The sequence below is a fragment of the Anabrus simplex genome, chromosome 4 (assembly GCF_040414725.1).
Source record: "Anabrus simplex isolate iqAnaSimp1 chromosome 4, ASM4041472v1, whole genome shotgun sequence".
Taxonomy (NCBI): domain Eukaryota; kingdom Metazoa; phylum Arthropoda; class Insecta; order Orthoptera; family Tettigoniidae; genus Anabrus; species Anabrus simplex.
Window position 1 is genome coordinate 39,352,773 of NC_090268.1, and position 23,741 is coordinate 39,376,513.

The following is a 23,741-nucleotide window of genomic DNA, read 5'->3' on the forward strand; positions in this document are numbered from 1 at the left end:
TACATTCTGCTGACTGTATACTTCACCACATACACCCTCCCCTTTTTAATTAATGATTTCCTGTAATGCCTTTTCTGGAACCTGTTTCTGCCTTAAAGTACTTGTATATACCTTGACATTTTTACCAAAAATTCATATGACTGCCAATTATTTTTGCCATCATGCTATTCCTAGCTGACTTTTTTTTTTTTTTTTTTGTTAAATTCAATTTCATTGCAAGTTCCTTCAATCTCTTCTTACTTCCATAACCATTCCTAATTCTATTTCTTTCTGATATGCACCTCCTTCATAATCTCTGTATTTCTCTGTTATAATACAGTGGATTTTTTTCCCATTCCTTACCACCTTTAAAGGTACTTGCCTATTTTCACACTCCTCAACAACTGCTTTAACCCTTTGCTATTTAACGGCAGCTGTTTGGCCATAATTACCATGGTTTCTGATGGATAGATTTAAATTCCAATAGGCATAACAGTATTAATGTCACCCTTTAAAGAAAATGACATAGAATTCAAATGAATGTATAGTATTTTTTGCATTTTGTTTCTAAATGATCGATGCATATATATTTTAACTCGCACTAATTTTGTGTCTAAATATTGCCCAGGTTTCCTTAACCACTTCAATGCCATTGCCTGCCTTAGTTATGGGCAAGTAGGAAGTAATCATCAATTTCAGGTAAATCAACCAAACCCATATAAAGTAGAACACCTACCATTGCCAGTTTTTCTTTGTAAATATTCGGCATGAATATTCATCTGCTTTACTACCAACTCTTAAAATTCCCATCCCACAAATAATTTAAAAAATGTTTTCTGTGGTTTGGACCAGATTGTTTTTCCCATATTTCCAGTTCATCAGAATGATTATCACAACTCCAGATATCACTAGTAACATACTTCTGTAGCCCTGTCTCTCAGTCTTCACACAATATTTGTTCATGATTTTCAGAATCTTATCACTACTACATTCTTCAGAGTACAATTCCAAGCCATTCCTGGAAAGTTCACTATCTCCATTAATTTCTAGTGCTACTCAAGATTTGGATAGAAGCCCCCCCGTTTAACTACAACTACATTAATACAATCTGCTACCAATGGATACTCAAGTCGCAATAGACAAGAACTAATTATTCTAATATTTTCACTGATCAAATCACCAAACTGCAGCAAGCCTCGTAAATTCTAGAAGCTGGTCTCCAACGATTCCAAGATTTTAATTTTTAGAATATCATTTTGACTCAAATTACACACAGTCAAATCATAGTTGTTTTTAAATAATTGCATTGGAAATCACAATTATTAACCAAATTCTCAATATCAGAAGTTACTGTGTTCCAGAAATCAATGGATTTTAGAAAAAATGGCTCCTATATTTTAACCTTCAGTTTATATTTATGAATCAAATTTAAAGCCATATTACAGTTGATTCAATCAACCACAGCATTGTGAAAACAATTTTAGCCAAATTTTCAAATTGTAGTTACTATGTTTTGGACGTCAATGTATTTTAGAATTAAGGGTTACTTCAATTCAACATTGTAATTCATATTGTCATACTATTAATGTGTACATAATTCCTATGTTTTTTACATATTATTACTAAACATGGATTTATACTCAAGCAAAAAATTTGTAAAAACAATCCAAATATGACAAGGCTTAACCTTGAGACAATTATGTAGGCTGAAGATGCTTGTAAATAAAGCGAAACATGTCCCTGTAAATTCGTTGTTGTAGTATTAAGAACTAGCAACACAAAACCAATTGGTATTGAATAGGTGGATTAAAATAATCACTATATTGTAAGCATTTATAGCAAATTTCAATACGGGTCTAATCATGAGATTAGTTACATGTAAAATAATAAACCCTTCTCCGCCTCAATGTCATCTAACTGAGGAAAAACATATTTCTCTAACATGTCACAATAGATATCACCATTGATATTTCTTTCAACAAAAATGAAGGGACTTATTACTCTATCATACATAAGACCACACCAAACATTCACTTTTGGCATGTCATGTTCATACTCTACAAACTCATGGGCCGGCTCTGATCCCCAAATTCTGCAATTATGTCTGTTTACAGACCTGTTCACATGAAAAGTCACTTCATCACTAAAAATAACATTTAAAAAAAATCGTTATTTTCATCGATTTCGTTTAGCATAGAAACAGAAAAGTCAAATCTCTTAATCTTGTCTGTAGGTTAATGTGGTGTAACAGTTGAAGTTTGTAAGCAGTTAAACGAAGTCTTTTATGAACTACCTTATGAACTCTTACCCCAACTCCAGACTGCGTCTTGTCAGTGATTTCGTAGGGCTTCAAAGGCAGGAAGCTCGGATTCTGTCCACATTCCCTTGTGACACGCGGCCTACCCAGCGACTTTTGTTTTAAAACACTTCCTGTTTGTTTGAAAGCACTTAACGATTGGCGAATGGTTTTATCCATAGGCGCGTCAACACCATAATTACGTCAAAAGTTTTTTTGTACCGTAACAACAGAATGAGTTTCTATTAGCCAAATAACACATTGAGCCTTTTGTTGCGGCATCGCCATAGCGCGGCAATCCAGACAGCACTGACTGCCGCTATGTTGTTTCAAGGTCAACGCTCTGCAGCGCTGCCAGCTGTTGATGAAAACATTCCCAATTGGTAAGAGTAAAACTTGATGAGCTACTCCTTTCAGAGAAATTAACTACATTTTGCTATCTTGTACAGTTATTAAGATATGAATTTTTAAAACCCTGGAATTCTTTTATGGAAACCCTGTACAACAGCTTTATGATCATTTACACCATCTGTCACTTCAGATTCTCTGTAGATCTCATCTGGTTGTATCGGCACTATGTCTAGAATATTTTTCCCTCTAGTTGATGGTTCTTCGACACTGTCATCACCAGATTCCGTACATTGCCAACTATGTTAGTACTTACCTGCTTGCCTTCTGTTGTTGGTACCAATGTGGCAAATTACCACCTTCTCCTTCCCGTCTAGTTTCCTCAACATCTGCCTTAACTTAGTCGCTCATTGACATGAATTTACAGAATGCTAACTAAATATTACTAACCATATAATGTACAGTACCTGTACCTCAGTATGTTACATAAGACAAAGTAGCTATACCAAGCAAATTCTATACCCTCTCTGTTTAGGTAAATAGAAACCAACAAACATTCAAGATTGGCTTTTTTCATCATTACAACACTAACATTGTTAGCTTGGTTGACTACTTGTGTACTTGGCACAAACATCATTCAGCTCCACCTGGCTGCAGCCTACTACGTGCTCCTTGCTGCATGATATGGAAACAAAGCTCTCAAGATACTTGACACCTCTTGTGAGCAAAAGGTCATTGCACTTCTCTGAAGAAATCTCAATCCCATCTTAAACTGTCTATGACTAACTTGTATAAACCTAAAGTAAGCTTGTACTTTTAAATGACTCCGTGATGTTGTGGTCGTAGCCTCAGGATTTCAAGTTTTACGTGGAACTTGAACCACAGGAATGTGACTTTTCATTTCAAAAATTGCACATGCATCGATTTAGATCCAAACCACAACCGCCATGGTGAGAATCCAGTGTGTATGCCACTGTGCTGTCATACCATTTCACATAAACTCGTGTATTATTAACCATTACTACTCTTGTATTATTAACCATTACTATTACACACAGGAGCCTCCATGGCTCAGGCGGCCTCCCACCGCTGGATACCGTGGTTCAAATCCCGGTCACTCCATGTGAGATTTGTGCTGGACAAAGCGGAGGCGGGACAGGTTTTTCTCCGGGTTGTCCGGTTTTCCCTGTCATCTTTCATTCCAGCAACATTCTCCATTCTCATTTCATAGCATCTATCAGTCATTAATAAATCACTTTGGGAGTGGCGACCCCATCGTACTAATAGCCTATATATGATTAATTCATGACATCCCTGACCCGGTCAGTGACGGGAAAACTGGTTGTAGGTTTTCATTTTCATTTTCACTATTACACACAGTAATAACTGTGTTATGATCAAAGAAACTAGGTGACATTTCCAACAGTTATGTTCTCACCCAGGTATGTTAGCACAATTTTTGTTTTACTGGCACAGTCAGTGAAATTGTAAAAAAAACATGCCCACTGACTTTGTTTCAAGTACTCTGTATGAAACACTTGCATAGTCATTCAGTTATATGGCTTGACTGGGAAGTTAAGCCCCTTGAAAGGTTTCAGTGTTAAGAATGGAGTGATAAATAGTGCCAATACCCTGTTAGATTTGCTACTCATGCAGTTATTTTTATTACTAGTACTTGGAGGGTACTAGAGGTAAAGATAATTGGAAGACTGATTCTCATATGACGATCTGAGGTGATTGAGCCAGTCCTTTTCCCACAGCAGGCTGACATGAGACCACTGAAAATATTTTACATCCCAAATCCTGCATCTGACCAGCATATTGAGGATGGGTTTGAAACAAAGATGTGATTTTGTAGATCTCACAGCTGTGTTATGATAAGCAAGTCATAGAAAGCTATTTCTTCATTGCTAGATGGGGGTTTTATTCATTCCATTCCTGACCCAGTTGAATGACTGGAAGCAGGCTGTAGATTTTCAGAGTGCTATTTTATAAACTCACCAGTCTAACCTAGAACTATTATTTAACTAGCATGATACCTACTATCTTGATGAATGAATTTTTGTGTATTTACATGGACAGTGTAGCTGTTGGAAGTCTCAGAAAAATGATCTGCCTCAATGAAGTATACTGATTCCCATTTTATTTAATACAGTGAGTTTCTCTCATTGGTTGGCCGGCAGGCATGCCGAACTTATGTGCCTCCCGTTGGCTCATCAATACCCACTCCGCGGCTTAGCAACAAGGATAGCGCTTTGCTCACTTTATCCTTTCATGACATGAGATAACAATAATTAAAGTTAAGAAAATTAGTAATTAAGAAAATAAGCTTGTACCTTGTGACAGGAGATTTTAGAAAAGTTCTCCTCCTGTAGCCTTACCTTTCTGACATCGTCTTAGGAAGCTTCGATTCACACGCATGAATTAGTCTTCCATAATCAAGGTTTCAATTTTAATATTTTTGTAGCCCGCTACGCCGAGGTCTTGGAAACCCCGGCTTCTTGTCAAAGTCGTCTTAGGGATTTTGTAGGCATATGTTCTAATCTTTCTGTGATTTTATTTTTCCTCGTTGAGTACGCATATTTTTAACACTTTTCTTCCTATCGAGTAAAAAACCAGTTCCTCTCAATTTGTTCAAGAATTTCCGCAGGGGCTTTGTATGTGGAAGGCTAACACCTGGAAATTGTGTTACAAATCACCTGACGACTTCTCTGCAAGCCACTTTCACATAATTATCGTACGTAAATACCCTTTCCTCTACTGTGTACACATGTCTAGGCATTATGAGAATTATACCCCGAAGTAACACTTCACACCTTGAAAACACTTGGAGTGACAGATCAACACTTAATACACGTTCTAAGCATGGACCTGAACTGTGCAGTGCGGGCATTCCCGTACTCACTGTATTTACACCAATGACTTGTCCCAGCTCCAGGGTTCCATGAACTTCATGTATGCTAATGTCCTTGCACTTACTGTTCAGTTTGAATGATAGAATGTAAGTTGGTGAGTGCACAAGAACATGGGTCTTATTACAAAATGAGCCATCTTAAATCTCATCTAAATAAGACTTAAGTTTGTGCTTTCATCTAAAATCTTAGCAAACTGACAAAGAACCTTCTAGTATCTTGGAAAGGAGCTTCTCTAAATCCCTGATTCCACCTGATATCACCTTGAATCATACATTAACATATAAGCACTGTTTATACATTTAAAAAGAAGTCTCTTCCAGTAAAAGCCTACTCAATGAACTTGGATGAACAAACTGGAAAACACCCCCCTCCCAGGTAGTCAGGACAACACTGGTCTTACGATATTCTGCTAGTGGTTATATCATCCCTGTTTTATGCAAGTCACGCCACACCAAACAGTTTGAGATGGCCCTCAATGAAAGGTGCAGAATGATTTCAGGTTGCCTGTAGCCTGCTCCTGTAGTAAAAATACACTTTCCTTGTGATATCAGGAGAGACTGCAGCAAACATCAGTTGCTGCAAGTTCACTGTACTAATATCCATCACAAGGATGGTGGGTCAGAAAAAGAAATTAACCTTTTCTCTCCCAAGTTTCTTTTAGCTTCATGCATGCCCCATACCAGATTTTTCTGGACGTTTCGACAGTGGTTGTAATAGGCCAAAAATACTTTGTATTTACACAGCTACTGAAATGTGATGGAACGACAATATTAGCAATAGTTTTCTCCTAACACTTTTCCCAAACCTTGAAAGAACTTAGCCTGGTAAATGTCGACAGCTTGATTCACTGAAACTTATCTCCACTATATTTATAAAAAATCACACTCATCATCATTGCCTAAAATTTCGAAAATATATTTCGTTATGCTTTCTTTACACTCCCGTGCACCCATCTCAGAAGACAGCTGTGAAAGAAAAACACAAGGCACATAATTATCTGCAAAAAACGGTAAGGCGATTTATGAATCGTCCGTCGTCTGAACAAAGCATGTCAACAGCATTGGACTGAACTCGGAAGTGAACAAAAGTGCATTGCTTTAAATCCAAATTAACTCGTGTTTGGGACAGCGGGAGAAATGTTGACATTCAAGTTAACTCAGGCATGGGATGGAAAAGGTTAAAATCAATTAGAGGCAGTTGAGCAGCAAAATGAAGGCAAAGCTCTGGAGAAACCACAAACAATGGTTGCATTTTTAAAATTAATGTTGGTTGAAGTGTACAACTGTAGTAATAAAATTATAAGCTTAATTGTCAACATCTATAACTAAATAGCTTATAATGATTTTAAATTTGCACAATAGCTCAGATACATTGTTTACATTTTGCCAAGACAGCCATTATTAAAATTCTAGTCAGTGCCTGCAAGATTGCTGAAAAGAAAAGTTATAATTGTATGGTTTTATTTCTTGCTAAACTGTGGGTCCTATGACTTGCAGACAATTGATTTTAAAAATCCTTGCAAAACTGAAACTTGCTTACAATGGCTCTACAATGCCATCCTACAAGAAAGTAACTACATGATGAAAATATTGGTAATGAGCTAGTGTAAATAATAAAATATGGTCACAAATGAGTAAAAACCAGCCGGGCTGAGTGGCTCAGACTGTTGAAGCGCTGGCTTTCTGACCCCAACTTGGCAGGTTCGATCCTGGCTCAGTCCAGTGGTATTTGAAGGTGCACAAATACCTCAGGCTCATGTTGGTAGATTTACTGACCCTTGAAAAGAACCCCTGCAGGACTAAATACCAGCACCTCAGTGTCTCCAGAAACTGAAGAAAGGTAGTTCGTGGGACGTAAAGCAGATAACATTATTACTGAATCAGAATTAAGGTGTCAGTATGTTTAACCCATAGAAAAGCATAATGTATAAGAATTCAAAGAGTAATATATGTTTCACCTGGTAATATATATCAAATATTATTTTACAGGATGTTGCTACACCAAACCTTTGCTGGTACCTGGTGGAAGGGCATTCGTGTGGCCGACCATCCAGTGTGTCCAAAGGTAAGCCTCTCTTTAAATAGTTCATTATTTCTATCAGCCAGTCATGTTTAATAGTTTCTCTAAGAACTATTAAGTTGGTAAATAAATGTATAAATGTATAATAATTGACTGTTATAATGCAGTGTCTGTGTTTCGCAGAGAACTTATGGTGACGAATGAACTTCCCCTTCTTCTTCTTCTTCTTCTTCTTCTTCTTCTTCTTCTTCTTCTTCTTCTTTTATGACCACATAGGATCACTTTAGTCAGTCCGTCGTTCAGGTCTCTTTGAAGGGATTGTTCGGGCTTTGCGGTCCTCCCAGTACTTCTTCAGACGCTCCGATCTTCGTGCCCTTTCCTCAGTTGAAAATGTGCGTGTTGTTGGTTTGTTTTGTGTAAGGGACTTCCCCTTCTATTATTAACATCTAAATTTAAATCTCAACCTCATTCTTGGAGATGTCTTCCTCGTGACTTCTGACGACGCAGTGCAAAGTTCTCTGAGAAACGTAAAGAGTTTCACCTTGTTTTCTTGACACGGCATAAGCCCAAAAGCCCATGTTATGTCTACAGTATGGGCCGTGAAAGCATCAATTATAACATTAAGCAAAATATTGTATATCCAAAAGAAGATTTTTGTAAGTTACAGTGTCAGGCCTAGATCATAAAACACAAACCTGCCCATAAATTTATCTCAGCACTTCTCTATAATTTCTCTAAGTTTTCCTTCTCATCGTGACCTATAAGACAACTCATAATTAGTCTTTCCACTATAAATAAATAAATAAATAAATAAATAAATAAATAAATAAATAAATAAATAAATAAATAAATAAATAAATAAATAAATAAATAAAATTATCTGGATGAAAATTGAAGATGGTCCAAATCCATGACTGAATAGTCAGTATTGACTGTTTTCACCATTTTGGTCTGTATTGACTTATTACAAATTTCTATTAAATAGAATAAAGTGTATAAAGTATTGACAAGGTGGAATTTTTTTAATAGAAATTTGAATAGTCAGTGTCATAGCCTTTGTTTCAGAGGGTCCTGAGTTTGATTCCCAACAAGATGGAGGATCTGGTTAATTCCTCTGACGTGGGGACTGGTTGGTCGTATTTTTCTCAATAAAGACTTCTTCATATACACAACACACCAACCACGACAGAAGCACACAATAATGAATATATCCCTCTGCATGGGATTGGTATCACAAAAGGCATCTGGGCATAAAACAGCAGAGTCCACATGTACACAAAATGTGCACCCACAACCCCACCAGCTTGTAGAAAAAGTGGCAGAGGAAGAAAAGAAAGGAAGATGATTGCAATAAGCTGCCAGCTATATCAGAAGTTGATTTCATAACCTAATCCTTGATCATTTATATAATCAATAAATGAAGTTTAATGTTATTGACTGTGACACAGGACACCAATTAAATCAGTTAAATGTGCTTCATCATATTCATCTTTACGTATTGACAATGATCCGTCTTGTCTGTAATGACTAGAGCTGGAATTTTTATGTAGTATCTTTTTTTTTTTATTATTTACGTCACACCGACACAGATACATCTTATGGCAACGATGGGATAGGAAAGGCCTAGGAATGGGAAGGAAGTGGCCGTGGCCGTGGCCTTAATTAAGGTATAGCCCCAGCATTTGCCTGGTGTGAAAATAGGAAACTACAGAAAACCATCTTCAGGGCTGCCGACAGTGGGATTCAAACCTACTATCTCCCGATTACTGGATACTGGCCGCACTTAAGCGACTGCAGCTATTAAGCTCAGTTATGTATCATCAAGTGGCAATATATGTACATAAATATGTAACAAAAAGCACCAAACTGTGTAATAAAATATGTAGAAAGGGTAAAATATGTAGTATGAATTTTGATTGTTCTCTGGAGTCTTATCAATATTTCAGACACATATTCAATACAAGCTTTTCATTTTCTTAGTTTACAGCACTCAAAGCATGTATTTACATACATTTATTTTTACAATGTGCTTTAAGTCGCACCGGCACATATAGGTCTTATGGCCATGCTGGGATAGGAAAGGCCTAGGAGTGGGAAGGAAGTGGCTGTAGCTTTAATTAAGGTACAGCCCCAGCATTTGATTGGTGGGAAAATGGGAAACAATGGAAAACCATCTTCAGGACTGCTGACAGGTGGGTTCGAACCCACTGTCTCCTAGATGCAAACTCACAGCTGCGTGCCCCTAACCACATGGCCTACTCACCTGTTATATTAAATTTGTAGCACAGTAAACAGTGAATGTATTTTTCAATATTCTGTGGGATCATCAAAAGATGTTTGTCACTCAGGATGTTCTTATATGCAGAAAAAGATCTTTCAGCATCACGTTGTGTAACTGGGGCAAATTTTAGCATATATAGGAGTGTTTGCTGGAATGTACTCGGGTGGATCAGTATCATTTCCATTCAAAATTCAGCAGGTGCTGTGAAATGTTGAATAACCAGGAATTCACCTAAACACTATCTGCAGTTTATTCAATACACTTGCATCAGTTTTTCCTTGCACAGCACTTAGTTTTTCAATAGCATTCTTTATGAGAGTGATAGAATCTTGCAGTGGCAGTCCTGTTGTTGTTAGACATTTGATATTTTCTGGAAGCCAGCTGAAGTTGCCGCTAATATATGCAGTTGGGGAGACCGCTTTGGAGGCAGTTTTGCAGTTCATAAATTGATACAGCATTTTCAGGATCAAAAGTATCTACAACTTTCTTTAAAGCATCTAGATCTTCACTGTAGAAGTTAACTGCTACTATCTTTGTTCTCTACCTTATTAACACTGGTACTGAGGGCAGTGTTATATCTGGAAATTGCTGTTTTTGAGATATCACTCATTGTGAGGCTTCTAGAAAAAACTTTTTCATTGCTGAAATTAATCTATTCACTTGTGGAAACTTAGCATTAATATCTTCGCCAACATGTTGTAATCCATGAGCCAAGCACGTAAAATGGAGCATATTGGAATAAAACACTTACAGAGCAGTTGCAGCTTTAAGCATATTGTGGCATGGTTAGTCGCTGCGTCCGCCTTGTCGGTGCACAACGACGAGAAGCAGCACAAGCTAGCCAGCTCCAACTGCATGTTCATCACCAGGGAAGGCCCACCCTCTCCCTACTCCTGTCACCAGGTGGAGGATAGCCGCTTGCCGATTGGTCAGCACCCTCGCCGCTGCGTATCTGGACGTCCTGCTCGCTTATTGGAGGCCTCTGGCGTTCTGGAAGAATATGGACGGCGCGCAGAGTGTATTCACCTTCAGGAAAACTCTGGGAGACGTGTCCCTTCTGGAAACATCCAGATGGCATAGGCCCAGGTATTTAAGTTACGGGCGACCTACGGAGTGAGTTAGTTGGTGTAGTTCAGCTGGTGTAGAGAGTCCAATGTGCAGACTAAGTGAGTTAGCGAAGAGCACAGTCAGTGTGTTAGTGACAGCCTGGACTGAGGTGTCAGTCTCTAGGAGAATCTGTCCGTTGGAGCCGAGGACTCTTTTCTGTGTGCCTGTTGTCGTGTGTGTGAGTGTCTTGGACCAGCTGCTGGAAGAGGACTTGGACTGTCCTGCGCAGTGTCTGGAAAATACTGGATGCCTACATGGGACTGCGAGTAGAGTTTGACGAACTGAGTGGACAATGAATACTGTCCCAAGTCTGATGTGTGGGCTGCGGACCGTGACAGCGCTAATAAGCGTGCTTGACTGACACACACACTCTCTCCCTCTCTCGATAAAACATGAGAAACTATGCGAGAGAGAGCGTGAACCGTGTAAATATGTGTACTTGTGTAAGTTGTAAGTTCAACAATCGCGCGCGCGCATGTGTGTGTGTGTTTGGGGGGTTAGTTTTAGTGCTTAGTTAATAAATTTTAGAAATGGGACGCTACCCGGTTCTGTCTTATTTATTTACCCTGCCAACATTTTAAAATATATACTGTACCATCAGAATACATCACTTATACTTTTTCCTCTTGCATCTCAGTCAGCCGCAGCGCTTTTAATCTATCATTCACAAATCTCACAATAGTTGCATGATTTTAGTCCAGCTCTTTACAGTAGATCAAACATGACTCTGAGGTGCTGTTAGGTTCTAGCTCCTCATCACAAGATTTGCAATAAATCCACCCTTAGCAGTTGTTTCTTCATCAACAGCAACCCATAATGAAAGCAGTTCCTATATACTGTCTTATGTTGTACATTGCTTTGTCATAACAAACTTGAAAATAATTCTTGAGTAGTGTTGATTAGTGAGGAACATGTTACTTGCAGTATTTGCCAGAAAAGATGTGAATTCAGGCACTTCAGGTTTATACCATGGAATATTGGCTGCAATCATCGCACTGTTAAGTCTTTATAAAAAGGGTTGAGTGAAGGTGAAGGCTGCATCTTTGTTAAAAATTCTTCTGTAGATTTAATTGTTGGTTTTTTCTAGGCAGAGCACTTCATACATGTTGTTCAAGGTGGGATTTCACAGAATATGCGATGTTTGTTACACGCTTGACTAATCACTACTTTGCCATCAGTTGTAAAGGACTCAATTGCAATCCAAGATTATAATTTTGAAGCCAGTGAGGACACAACTGGTGTGGTGCCATATTGACTCGAGAGAAAACTGTTGTTTATTTACGTTCTTAGACTGTTTAAAAGAAACAAACCGAGCATACACATTTAAACGCATTTCAAAAGACGAAAGCTTTAAGAATAGATTTGAAAATTCCTAAGTTAGAAAGATGTCACAGAAATGTGTTTAGAAAAATATTTTACTGGGTGAGTTGACCGTGCGGTTAGAGGCGCGTGGCTGTGAGCTTGCATCTGGGAGATAGTGGGTTCGAATCTCACTGTCGGCAGCCCTGAAGATGGTTTTCCATGTTTCCCATTTTCACACCAGGCTTTACCTTAATTAAGGTCACGGCCACTTTCTTCCAACTCCTAGGCCTTTCCTATCCCATCGTTGCCATAAGACCTATCTGTGTCGGTGCGACGTAAAACCACTAGCAAAAAAGAAAGAAAGATATTTGGAAACTTTGATACGCAAGCAGCTAGTTTAAAAGCAGTTAACTCTTAATAGGATTGCAGGATGTTAAGACTGACACCAAGAACCTACTATGTTGTCGTAGCACGGAGAGAGGTGATATGCCTATGTAGTGCGTCCCAGGTGGCAGAGAGAGGGTCCCTAACCGGCTTGCTGGTGGACTTGAGCAAAATAAAATAACTCTTGTTGGCCAAACACAAAATCCTCTGTGGGTGGGGGGGACACAGATGAAGAATACACCCGCGGTATCCCCTGCCTTATGTGGGAGGCGACTAAAAGGGGTGACCAAGGGATGATGAATTTTGAACCATGAGATTACCTGTGATCAGTACCATCACATGAGGAACATCATGAGTAAACGTTTCTTGCGATTAGTACCACTATGCGAGGAATACCATGAGTCTATGGGGTGGATTACTATCGGTTTTCAGTGCCCGTGTGTAGTATCCGCCCCTCGGATGGAGGCTCACCCTCTGGCCAGATTCGGTTGAACACTCCAAGGAGATAAAGAGGCTAACCTCGCTGGGGTGTTTCAGCATCTGGTTATGGACATCATGGGTCTGTGTTCGGAGGAACACCACGGGTCTGGGCATTGCCTGTGGTTAGTACCACTATGTGAGGAACACCACGGGTTTGCGTTGCCTATGAGTGGTGCCATTAAGTGAGAAACACCATAGGTCTGCATTACATGTGCATAGTACATTACCTGTAAGTAGTATCACTATATGAGGAACACCGTGAGTCTACGTTAGTTGTGATTAGTACCGCTACATGAGAAATACCATGGTTCTACTTTACTAGCAATAAGAACCATTATGAGGGGCTGTTGACCTGGATTTTGGACCTCTTTAGACAACAAGCGTTCATCGATTCAGCATTGTACTTTGGAAACAGCTCCTTGGTCAGTATATACTATTGTTTTAAGCTAGTTTCTGGGAAGGTGGGGAATTGCGCGTCGGATCCATTGATTGTTTAAAGTTTATAATCATTTCTCATCATCGTCTTTTTGAATCCTAGTCAGTGGGTTGATTTTGGAATTGTTTTTAACTTTCAGTATTGTGAGTAGCATCTGCTGATTATTTTAAATTCATATTCATCCATTCATTCTTCATCATCAAGTTTTGAATTCTGGTCAGTGGATGAATTTTGGAATTTTAATTTTAAATTTTCGTTACATTTAATCTCATTTCGTACCATTAAGGAGCCGATGACCTAGATGTTAGGCTCCTTTAAACAACAAGCATCATAATCATCACCATCATCATGAAGACTGTCACATAGTGCATAGTATTAATGTAACAGTGTTTCCTGCAGTTAACTGGAACCTTTGGAAGAACCTATTTCACAGGTGTCTTTACCTGCACTTATCATTCTTTCAAATACCTGTCACTCTTATTTATATTAATCCTCCCCCTGTCACAACAGCCCTACATCATGAGTATAAAGCTTTAACACAGAAATTTATGCAACATGAGAAAACTAAAACATTAACATTAAAATGTGTAATTTTATCTAATATCATTAAGAATACCTACCTATAAATATAAAGTGAATATATGGAGAGATTTTTACCAAACAGAGGCTGGCTCCATGGCTAAATGGTTAGCATGCTGGCCTTTAGTCACAGGGGTCCCGGGTTGGATTCCCGGCAGGGTCGGGAATTTTAACCATAATTGGTTAATTTCACTGGCACGGGGGCTCGGTGTATGTGTCGTCTCATCATCATTTCAAAAGACCTACATCTGGTGAGCCAAACTTGTCCTCGGACATTCCCGGCATTAAAAGCCATACGCCATTTCCCAGTATAAAGAAATATGTAAAATGAAATTCAGTTATAGTAACCCTAACATAGTGTCTGCCTCCATAGCGTAACAGTTAGTGTTATTAGCTGCCATCCTCGGGGGCCCAGGTTTGATTCCTGGTACTGTCAGAAATTTAAGAATGGCAGGAGGACTGGTATGTGGTTGAAATGGTACATGCAGCTCATCAGCAATTGGCGGGGGGGCCTAAAAAGAGCTGCACCAGCTCGGGATGAGGACACGAGTTTGCCTTTACCCTAACATAGTAGTTTGTGAACATGTAACATTTTCCAGCATTTAAATAGCAAGGAACAAAATGGGTAATTACATAGAAATCCCAGCTCTAGTAATGATATCTCTCTTCTCAGAGACTTCATATCCAGTGCTTATCGATAAAGTGACACTGAAGACGGAGAATTTAGGTGATGCAATGAAGGCTATAATGCCAGCAGAGTGGCCACAGTGTGAGCAGAGCAGCCATAGCCCTGGAAAATTGTTGGCTAGGCTTCTTTGAAAAGGAGCCGATGACCTAGATTTTAGACCCTTTTAAACAAGCATCATCATAAACTTTTTAGAAAATGCTGAAAGCTGACTAAAAATCAAGAGAGCAAAGATCAGAGTCCACAAGTCAGTCTCAAGTGAGTGTGAGTTGGTAAAAAGATGGTCACAGTCATTTTTAAAAAACCTAACCCCATGGCACTACAGCCCTGAATGGCCGTGGGCTACCAAGCGACCGCTGCTCAGCCCCAAAGGCCTGCAGATTACGAGGTGCCGTTTAGTCAGCACAACGAATCCTCTCGGCCGTTATTCTTTGCTTTATAGACCGGGGCCGCTATCTCGCCATCAGTTAGCTCTTCAATTCATCACGTAGGCTGAGTGGACCTCGAACCAGCCCTCAGATCCAGGTAAAAATCCCTAATCTGGCCGGGAGTCGAACCTGGGGCTTCTGGGTAAGATGCAGGCATGCTACTCTACACCATGGGACTGGCGTCGCAGTCATTTAAGTATTATAAAAGCAGGTCGTGTTCAGCAAAATCTGGATGCCTGGTCACCCTAAATATCATAATTTTCAGGATTTGTGCAGCTTTTTGTTATACTTTATACTGTACACTAATCAAGATATAAAATCATTTTTCTTCTCTCTTAGCCATTTTGAAATGAATTTGGAAATATTTAAGGGAGAAGGAAAGGATCTGATTAGCAGATTGATTTTATTAACGATTTCAATTTCTTTCTTTTGCAGGATTTCCTTGAATACAATGACACTCCAAGTTGAAAGCCCAACTGTGTACACTAGCCAAGGTGTACCTATTTCTGTTACTGGAATTGCACAGGTTAGTGTGACTTTTATAGTTCAATTTGAGCCGATGACCTAGATGTTAGGCCCCTTTAAACAACAACAACAATAATCATCATCATCAGAATCATCATCATCATCTAGTTCATATTTTTGAAGTATACCTTTGTAAGTTGAATTATCTTAATCTATAACCAGTTTTCATTTATGAAAGTAGAAATGGTTATTTTACAAACTTCAGCTATAATCAGTTATGTATGACGAAAGCTGAGGCACAGCACTGCTACAAAGGTTTAAAACTGTTCCTAGGAAGGATTTTCAGTCCTGAAGAATAGTCTAATAAGCCACTACATCTTTACCTTTTCCGTAATTTTGCTTGGAATTCTTCACCTCGGTGGTTTTCAAAAAAAAAAAGAAATCAAGACCTCCCTAGAGTTAATTTCTCCGTATTCATCAATGTCTGTCCGACCCTGTTAATTGAGAATGTACCTTCAATGGTTATTACCTCAAGGATACTCGAAGCGGTCTAGTCATGCTTTCTGAAAGTTACCCTGGAGATATCTAAATACACAAAATCTTGACTAGCATGTGAACTTGCCAAGGAGACCTCCTTCATCAAGGATCTCCAGATGAAGAGAGGGCTACCATTCACAGACACCTTGGAGAAACTAATGCAAGACGGAGTAAAGAAAAGAGACTAAATCTGGATTGACTTTTATACAACGGAGGCTTGATGAATAGGACAGGGACAAAACTAACCAAAATCTACAGCACTTTGTGAACTCAGTGGCGGGATACCATCATAAGCTGTGTAAATCAAAGTACTTCATGATCGAGACGAATCCTGCATATGTAAATTATGCAGTGTGCAATGCAGCCTATACCATGTACTCACTTCTACAAATCGGAGATCTTCTATTGTGATCTTTTGTAAAAGTGAGTTTATTCTAGTTTATTCTAAACTCTATGCACAATTTGTGTGCTGTATCTTCATAAATTGTTGTTACCTGTGATTTAGAGGCTGGATGTTAATGCCATCCTCACAGATGCACTGTGGCCCCTGGGCGTCATCTCAGAGAACCTGCACCAGGCATCCCTGGAGACATCATGCAATTATTATTAGTCCTTTGTGGGCATTAGCGGATGGATAATCGATTGAAATGAGCGAATAGATAAACTCTTATGAAAAATAGAAATACACCTTTTTCCAAACGTATGTCCAAATGTTGAAACTAATAACATCACTTTTCATTCGATTATTTCAAAAAGCATTCACCATTCAGTTGCCTCATTCATTCAGATGCAGTTGTGAATGAATAATCAAAAAATAATTAAATGGAAAAATTCACTATTTGATTGCCTCATTGATTCAAATTGAGTTTTGAATGAATAATCGAAAAAATAATTGAACGGAAAACATTCACTATTCGATTGCCTCATTCCTTCGAATGAATAATAAAATGGGAAATATAATCGAATAATCAATAAAATGATACAATTGAATAAGTGATTATTTTGTATTAGATTATCCCTTCACTAGTGGACATTCATCACATATTAGGTTGTGTTCAGTTCATATATTACATATTGAAGAGATGGCCAACAGAACAACAGTGGGATCCGAATTGGATAAAGCCAGAGACTCAACGTCAAGTGTTCGCCGGTGAGAAATAACCTGACACCCTAAGGGAGCTAACGGCTTCGGGAGGATGAGCTCTTTTAGGAGGGTGATAGAACCCCAGTTGAGGAAATGCCACTGAAAACTACCAGGTAGGGTGTCTACTCCAGTTTAGGGGCAGCCTAATACAAACCTGACACCAGGTATAAAATTCCGTTAAGGACAGGTGGAACGACACGTCGGTTAAGGTATTGCTTTGTCATATCTGTGGCTACAACAAAACAAATTTTAGAGCTTGCTGCTTTCACCCAGGTGGCGTGAGAAATGGGCAAATGCTACTTGCTCAAGAATGGTGCAGGCCAGAGAAGTTAAGGCCGTTTGAGATTCGGTACAGTCAGTATAGGAACATTAACCAGCTGCCTCCAAGAGTTAGCTGAAACTCTGAAGAAAGGTTGTGTTCAAGAAACTAATTAGAGAGGTTCCAAGACAAAGGAGCACCAGCACTACAAGGAAAGGTGTGGCAGTCGTAGTCATGTCCTATGTATGCTATCTTACACCTAACCTAACCTTTCTAAAACCCTCAATTATTATGTTTAATACATTTTAATTGTCGTCTATCAAATGCTAAGTGTGCCTAACATTATGATTTCCTTGTATACTTTCCCTGGACTGAGTTAATGTATGGGATAGAAGACCAGTTCGTTTGGCAAAAAGTGCTATTGCATACATCACAAAGGTATGGCCTACCTCCAATGTGGCTTGACATATTCCCATTGAGAACTTTCTGAAGAGCAAATGCACGATCACATACATCACAACGATACGGAATTTCCCCAGACTGAATTACTAGATGATTTTTCAGAGAAGATTTTAAGCATTCTTACAAAGATGACAACAGTAGTTGGTTTTTTTTTTTTTTCCAGAGTGAATTAGTGTTTGGGATCGAAGAGCACTCGGGTGGGTGAAAGTACAGTTGCACACATCACAGCCTTTTTCCACAGTGACTCGACATGTGATATTTAAGATATGTTGACGTCGACAATGTAGCATTGCAAACATTGCAGCAGAACCACCTTTCTCGAGAATACGTTGGCATGTGGGGACGAAGTGTGCTTCGCAATCTAAACTTATTGTTGCATGTATCATAACAGTATGGCTTTTCTCTGGTATGTATTAATATGTGATTGTTAGAACGTTATAAATTCGTATAACCTCAAAATCTGTTCAGTTGGAAACTGTAGAAAAATCGACTGGCTGGTCGATTGATTGTTCCCTGTATGTCTGGGTGTGTTCCATTTAGAGTGTTGCAGGAACATTTCCAAAAGTTGGAGATTTCTAGACGATCTGTTGAATGATATAATATATCGAGCTGATGGACGAAAGGCCAGTAATTAGTCTTCCCTTGTGATGGTTAAGTGAATAAGCAGTGTGAGGACTTGCTGATGTATGCACTTGTCAGAAAATGAAAATCCACATGGAATGAATGAATCCCCCATCTAGTGGCGAGGATAGGAAATGTGCCGGCTGCCAAAGCCTGTCGCACTGCTCTGGAGCAATGATAAATGACTGACAGGTGAAATGTTAATGGTGAGTGTTGCTGGAATGAAATATGACAGGGAAAACTGGAGTACCCAGAAAAAACCTGTCCTGTCTGCTTTGTTCAGCACAAATCTCACATGGAGTGACTGGGATTTGAACGGTATTCAGCTGTGAGAGGCCGGCGCACTGCTGCCAGAGCCACGGAGGCTTCGCACTTGTCAGAAGCTACTGTAGATTGCTTCACTGTGTTTCTCTTAATAGTGTTGCAGTATTGTTTATGATTGTGTAGTCTTAAAGCGTACTGAGTGGGGACTGTATGTTGTTAAGGAATAGACTCGGTGACAAAGTGATTTTCTAATTAAGAAGTAAATGTATCTCGTGTGATATTTATTCACACCAAATAAATCGCATTGAGAATGATAGTCAGCCAACAGTTTTATAATAATATCATGAGCATCTCCAGATTATCAGATCGGCTCATGTCTATCGAGATTGAATTACCATCACTCGCTACTCACTTGGTCTCTTGTTATGCACCTCAGACTGGTTGCACTGATAATGAGAACAAGGAATTCTGGAATGGCCTTGTTACCCATCTGCGAGTGATCGATACTAAAGAGTCCATCGTTCTTGGAGGTGATTTGAATGGCCATGTTGGATCTCAGAATGACATATACATGCGTGCCATGGGTGGCATCGATTTGGTGTACGTGATGACAGTCGTAGACTGGACTTTGCTAGTTCTCAAGACCTAGCTGTAGCTAACAGTTTCTTCAAGAAGAGACCAACAAACTTAGCCACCTACAGTAGTGTTGGGCATGCTACACAGATAGATTACTGGTTAGTTTGAAGACAAAATTTGAAGCTAGTGGTCAACGCCATTGTGATTCTCTACTACAGCATAGCACCCCAACACCACTTACTCGTGCTAGACATCTGAATGAACCAACTGAGATAGAAAATGGTGGAAAATTAATTCCAAAAAGAACAAGCTGAAAACTTTGTAAATTGATAAATTTTGCAGTGAAGCAACGGGAATCAGTGGAAGAAGTGTGGAACAGTGCTGTGGAGCAGATACATCAGGTTACAGTGGACACTTTGGGCTAATCAGTCAGAACGAACATTTATTGGTCAGCAAATGTTGTGGTAGGACGAAGAAGTTCAATGGGCCACTAAGAAAAAGAAGTTAACCTTCCGGATCTGGAGGAATACAAGTCTTGGAACAGATCTTGAACTATACCGTTCGCTGACATTGGCAGTGAAGAGAATGGTGGCTGTGGCAAATGAGCATCACTACAAGGATTTGTACAACCAACTGGACACATCAGGAAGTGATGCCAATATTTATCGCCTTGGCAAATCGCATAATCATTCCATGCAAGATATTGGCCATATTATGCAAATCAAAGGGTCAGATAACAAAATCCTGAAAGATCCGTCCTCCAGCCGTGGACAGACTATTTTGCTGCCACCTGCAATGAAAAGTTTCCCCACTTGCCAGTTCAAGAGTCCTTAACCCACGTCTGGACCTCCACCATTATTCATGTCCATTGAAGTGATGAAAATGAAGAACGGGAAAGCAACTAGCTGCGATGATGTACCAGCCAATATCTGGAAAATGCCTAGGCAACCTGGCATGGAATTTCTTGTCTCACTGTTGAGTCAAATCATAGTTTATAATGACATGTGGCCTCTGGAGAGGCCTGGTGCAGGTCTTCCGAATTGATGCCGTATAGGCGACCTACGCATCTGTGAGGATGGGGCCCTACCAAAGATGAATTCAGATCATGAAGACAGCACAAACACCCAGACTCGAAGCAGAAGAACTAACCAATAAAACTTAAAATCATCGACCCAGCTGTGAATCGAACTCTAGATCCCTTGGACCAAAGGCCAGCACGCTAACTATTTAGATATGGAGCTTAGTATGCCTGAATCCACACGCTTCTTCAATGCTCATTATGGAACGTGACATTTTTCAATGGATTGTTGTCATCTCTCATCTCAGGCAGTATATCAGTGGTATTGTATTTTCTATTTTAATAACTGCCACATCATCTTAACTTGTAATATGCTGCACTTTGATAGTCCTGTGTGAATTATTATGACGCCAGTTAGAAAATCTATTTTCTAATTCACAGAGCACAAAATTTGACTGATTATTCAAATAGTCTAAAAGACTGTACCCAAACATGTAAAAAATATTGTACTGCTTGACTGTATTATTATTTATTCTGCAAGGAATATTGTGCTGCGGCACTAGTCTTTATAAAATGTTTGGAATTGGTGAATAATTTTTACTGAAGCTACCATGTGTCAAACACAATCCCCAAAGGGTATATTGATGTATGGGTATGATTTCTTTCAGGTGAAAATTCAAGGACAAAATGAAGAAATGCTGCTGGCTGCTTGCGAACAGTTCCTTGGGAAACAGGAACATGAAATTCAGCACATTGCTTTAGTCACCCTTGAAGGCCATCAGAGGGCCATCATGGGTAGTATGACTGTTGAGGTAAGTAGACCAATCTAATATTCTACAGGGTGCAGTGTACTCCTGATAATTTGCATTTGGTAAATTCACTTTGCAATTTATTGTGGGTTTATTAACTTAACCACAATCTCTACACCAATAAATTCACTGTTATATTTGAAATCAGCCTTGTCAATACATAAAGTTACTTAATTAACTGTACATGTTTCAAGGATCTTAGTGTCCTTTTCCTCAACAGTTTACTCTAACTACCAAACATCTCTTGGACCTATTTACTTTTAATTATTATTAAACACCAGTCATATTCTGAACAAGTCCTGTTATGATGATATAGATGTTGATTCCCATAGGGAGCCTGAAATATTTGTCACAAATCAGTAAATTTGTTATACCAATATAGTTGGTCCATTATTGGACATTATAAATTTTCCAGGTAACTCATTGCTGGTTGCCAGTGTTTCACCCCTGTGTGCTAAGCTGGGCTCGTCAGTTGGTAAATGGCACACGTACCAGAATGCATGGCTAGCGCATACCGTGTAGGCCGCTGCATTCAAAACTGAGACAAAGTCTCTCATAGTGCATTGGCACTGCCGGTAGCTCCAAGTAGCCTACGCAGGATAGAATGAAAAATCAAAAGAAATGTGATAAAATTAAAACAATTCAATATTACATATTTCCATCATTAGATGAAATAATAATCAACTCATTTGAGACATCTGCAGTGAAAATGGTTAAAGTTATTTACATAATTGATGCTGAAAATGTGGTAAAACCTAATGGAGAAAAGAATGAAAACAAATGAAAACACGATGAAAACAAACAATAAGTGAATAAGGCGAGGTTGTAGATATCTTAGTTTAAAACTGCAGTGTGTTATAATTAAAAGATAGGATGAAATCACTGTGCTAAAAATCCAAATTGACAGTCTGTCTCCATTGAGTCACCATCACAAATAGTTAAGAGGGGAGCGAAAAACTTTAGATACTAAGTTTGAGAGGAAACATATGCCTGGTAAAATGTGTGTGAAACATAATGGAAAACTGCCAATGAAGTTCAGATACTTGAATAGTTGTACTCTCGGAAGGCCTGATCTTCTCAATTTTAAGGGTCCCGTTCTCAATGTTTGCTAGGTGTGTTTGCCTTATTTTTAAATAGTCAGGAAGGCAGCAAAAATTGAGAAGCTATGCATGCAACTGGGCGAGTTGGCCATGCAGTTAGGGCCGCACAGCTGTGAGCTTGCATCTGGGAGGTAGTGGGTTCGAACCCCACTGTCGACAGCCCTGACAATGGTTTTCCGTGTTTTCCCATTTTCACACCAGGCTGTACCTTAATGAAGGCCACAGCTGCTTCCTTCCCACTCCTAGGCCTTTCCTGTCCCATCGTCGCCATAAGACCTATCTGTGTCAGTGCGATGTAAAGCAAATTGTGAAAAAAAAAAATTATGCAATTTTTTGCAGTTCTTATAAAGTCATATTTTGCCTTTTTAAACTTTTTTTATCATTTTCTAGTAATTTTTCATATTATGGTCATATTTTCCCATGAATTTTCATGTCTTTGTAATATTTTTATCTTTTTTTAAATTCCATTTTCGCATACCTCCTTGCAGAGATGAGATATCTATTAGGTCCACCTATTCAATACTAATTACGTGTTGATGTTACTAATACCTTTTATTCAACTTGGGACCAGTTTCGACACATATAATGTCATCATCAGCCATAAAATGAATCACAAATATATAAGCAAAGACATAATAATCAAAACTATTGTGGATACATATTGAAATATGATCATTAAAAATCTTTAACCGTCCATTCACACCATGTGTTAAGATAAATCGCCATAACAAAAGAGCAATGGCATAATAATTAAATCTGGCGCAGTGACACATTGAAGTATGCATATAGTCTCTCACTAATCAAAGAATAAAAGAAGGTTCTTCAATATGTAGTGTTTGAGCATCCGTTTAATAGAAGGCTCCGACAGGCTTCCAAAGTAAAGAGTCATTTAAAACATTCACACATGCTATGCGTCAACCAGAGCATCGAGAGCTTATTTGAATCACTTGGTATGTAATTTATACCTGATTTAAAAAAAAGAATTTAACACTGATGAATATGAAATCAGTCAGTGGTAAAAGATGTTAGTCTTGTGAGAAGGAGATATAAAATGTTATATGTGGTAGGTCTGGAGGGGAGAAGATGGATGGGGGGGGGGGGGGGGAAGAAAAGATCTTGTTAGGGGAGTAGTAGGTTTAAGGTGGGTCTTGTGAACAGTGTGGTGGGGATTTGTAACGTGATAGGGTACTGTGTATCGCGCTAAATATTGACCTCTAATTTGGAAGATTAAAATACTTAAATACTTA

General features: G+C 38.9%; 1 protein-coding gene across 2 annotated transcripts in view; it reads left to right on the forward strand.

Annotated features, from left to right (window-relative positions):
* Positions 1 to 23,741, forward strand: part of Flo1 (flotillin-1) — a 149,554-nt gene that overhangs the window by 8,201 nt on the left and 117,612 nt on the right. For both annotated transcript variants that reach the window (XM_067145044.2, XM_067145045.2), the window contains exons 2-4: positions 7,527 to 7,602; positions 15,675 to 15,765; positions 21,254 to 21,397. In XM_067145044.2, the coding sequence (XP_067001145.1) occupies positions 7,527 to 7,602; positions 15,675 to 15,765; positions 21,254 to 21,397 (311 nt within the window). The remainder of the gene's footprint in view (positions 1 to 7,526; positions 7,603 to 15,674; positions 15,766 to 21,253; positions 21,398 to 23,741) is intronic.